Source organism: Merops nubicus, unplaced genomic scaffold (assembly GCF_000691845.1).
Source record: "Merops nubicus isolate BGI_N331 unplaced genomic scaffold, ASM69184v1 scaffold17881, whole genome shotgun sequence".
Classification (NCBI taxonomy): Eukaryota; Metazoa; Chordata; class Aves; order Coraciiformes; family Meropidae; genus Merops; species Merops nubicus.
This window is the reverse complement of record NW_008589292.1, coordinates 21,140-23,227: the sequence shown is the minus strand read 5'-3', so window position 1 is coordinate 23,227 and position 2,088 is coordinate 21,140. Positions and strand designations below refer to the sequence as shown.

Below are 2,088 nucleotides of genomic sequence, written 5' to 3'. Positions count from 1 at the left end.
ACTGACTGTGTATGATTGGAAGTGGCACCTCAACAAGTTAGGGAGAAAAGGTGCTGCTATCTCCTCTTCTGAACAGCAAACTCTCATCCTGAGAGTGTAATACTTGGGGTACCTTTGCTCTTCTCTCTCTCTCTCTCTCCAGGTAACCAGGAGTAGTCCACAAAAACCTGATCCTTCTCCCTCTCACCCATATCCTCTGAATTGCACACCAGACCCCTAAGGGGGGCCATCCTCTAACCTGAGAATTTGATATAGGATCAGAAAGCTAACAAACACAAAACTCTATTTCAGAACCCATACTTGTAAACAAATCCAAAATAATTAAAAATGTATTTAAATAACATATTTAATAATGCTTAAAAATGTCATTACTGTTTCTTATTCTCAAATTATTTTGGCTACATACCACTAGGTTTCCAATCACCATGACCATCATGAAGACAGTAAGGCACATGGCTTGGCCTGCAACCTCCATGCAGTCCCACATTGTTTCTATCCATTCTCCACACAGCACTCGGAACACAATCAAGAAAGAGTGGAAGAAGTCATGCATGTGCCAGCGTGGAAGTTCACAGTCACTGGAGATCTTGCAGACACATTCCTTGTAGCTTTTCCCAAACAGCTGCATCCCAACCACAGCGAAAATGAACACAATGATGTCCAGCACCAGGGTCAGATTTCCCAAAGCCCCCACTGAGTTGCCAATAATTTTTATCAGCATATTTAGAGTTGGCCAAGATTTTGCCAGTTTGAAAACTCGTAACTGAAAAACAAAAACACACAGACATTATTTGCAGTAGGTACAAAAAAAAAATGCTATAGAAATAAACAACAGATTATGAACTAGTGAATCTCAGCAATAACAAAATGAAGAAACTTCAACATGATTCCAACAACCATAGCTTACACAGGAACAGATTTATAAAATTTTATAAAATCTACACTTTTAAAGCTTAATAAATTTTTGACTTTGCCTTTTTTTTTATTTTATTTTTTTCATAGCATACCTATATTCTTTTTTACATAAAAGAAACAGCACAAAGACCAATAAAGTTCAACAGGATTCTACTGAAGGAAAACAAAGGACTCTAAAATCCTTGAAGAATGGTGTTCAGTCTGGAGAAGAGAAGGCTCCAAGGTGACCTTATTGTGGCCTTCCAGTATCTTAGGGGGGCCTACAAGAAATCTGGGGAGGCATTTTTTAGGATATCGAGTAACGACAGGACTAGGGGGAACGGGGCAAAGCTGGAAGTGGGCAGATTCAGGCTGGACATGAGGAAAAAGTTCTTCCCCATGAGAGTGGTGAGACCCTGGAATGGGTTGCCCAGGGAGGTGGTTGAGGCCCCATCCCTGGGGGTCTTTAAGGCCAGGCTGGATGGAGCCCCGGGGCGGCTGATCTAGCTCATGGCAGAGGTGTTGGAACTGGGGGATCCTTGTGGTCCCTTCCAACCCTGACAGATTCTGATCTGTTTTAGCAGAGGACATTAGAGCCCTAATGGCTCAATGGTTGGACTTGATGATCTTGAAGGTCCCTTCCAACCTAAAGGATTCTATGATTCTATGATTCTTCCAAAAGAATATTGCCTTCAACAAATTTAAAAAAGATCAAAGAGACGGACAGTGTGGAAATAAAAGCCAAGCACAACCCATAAGTCAAACATTTCAACTTTTCAAGTGGAAAAAGTATAATTCATATTCTTTCTTGCATATAACTCCACCAGAATAAAAAGCATAAGTATTTTTTGTTTTCAGATGAAAGGAAAATGGAAACGCAAAACAGAAAGAGACCATAGAGAAACAATGTCTCAGTTCATGTCTCATTTTTAAAGTAAAAATATTTTTCTAATAAAATAAAGCACTCCTCTTTTGCCAATGAGAAAATAAAAAAATAACCCCATTACTTTTTTTTAAAAAAATTATTAATTTTATTTTCCCCTAGAATATTTCTAGTCTTTTTGCAATTTCCAGATATAGAACTAGACAGAAGACTACAAATGTTTTATTAATAACTCTCACTATGCACTAAAATTGTGCACTTCACTGTGCTTTACTCATCCATATTAAAACAATTACAACAAAATTACAGCT

General features: G+C 38.4%; 1 protein-coding gene across 1 annotated transcript in view; it reads right to left on the bottom strand.

The window, feature by feature from the left end:
• Positions 1 to 406: 406 nt before the first annotated feature.
• Positions 407 to 2,088, bottom strand: part of LOC103781843 (sodium channel protein type 1 subunit alpha-like) — a gene marked incomplete at its 3' end in the record, with an annotated part of 20,369 nt that continues 18,687 nt past the window's right edge. Inside the window, exon 15 of the mRNA XM_008949566.1 lies at positions 407 to 763. Coding sequence (XP_008947814.1) covers positions 407 to 763 — 357 coding nt within the window. The remainder of the gene's footprint in view (positions 764 to 2,088) is intronic.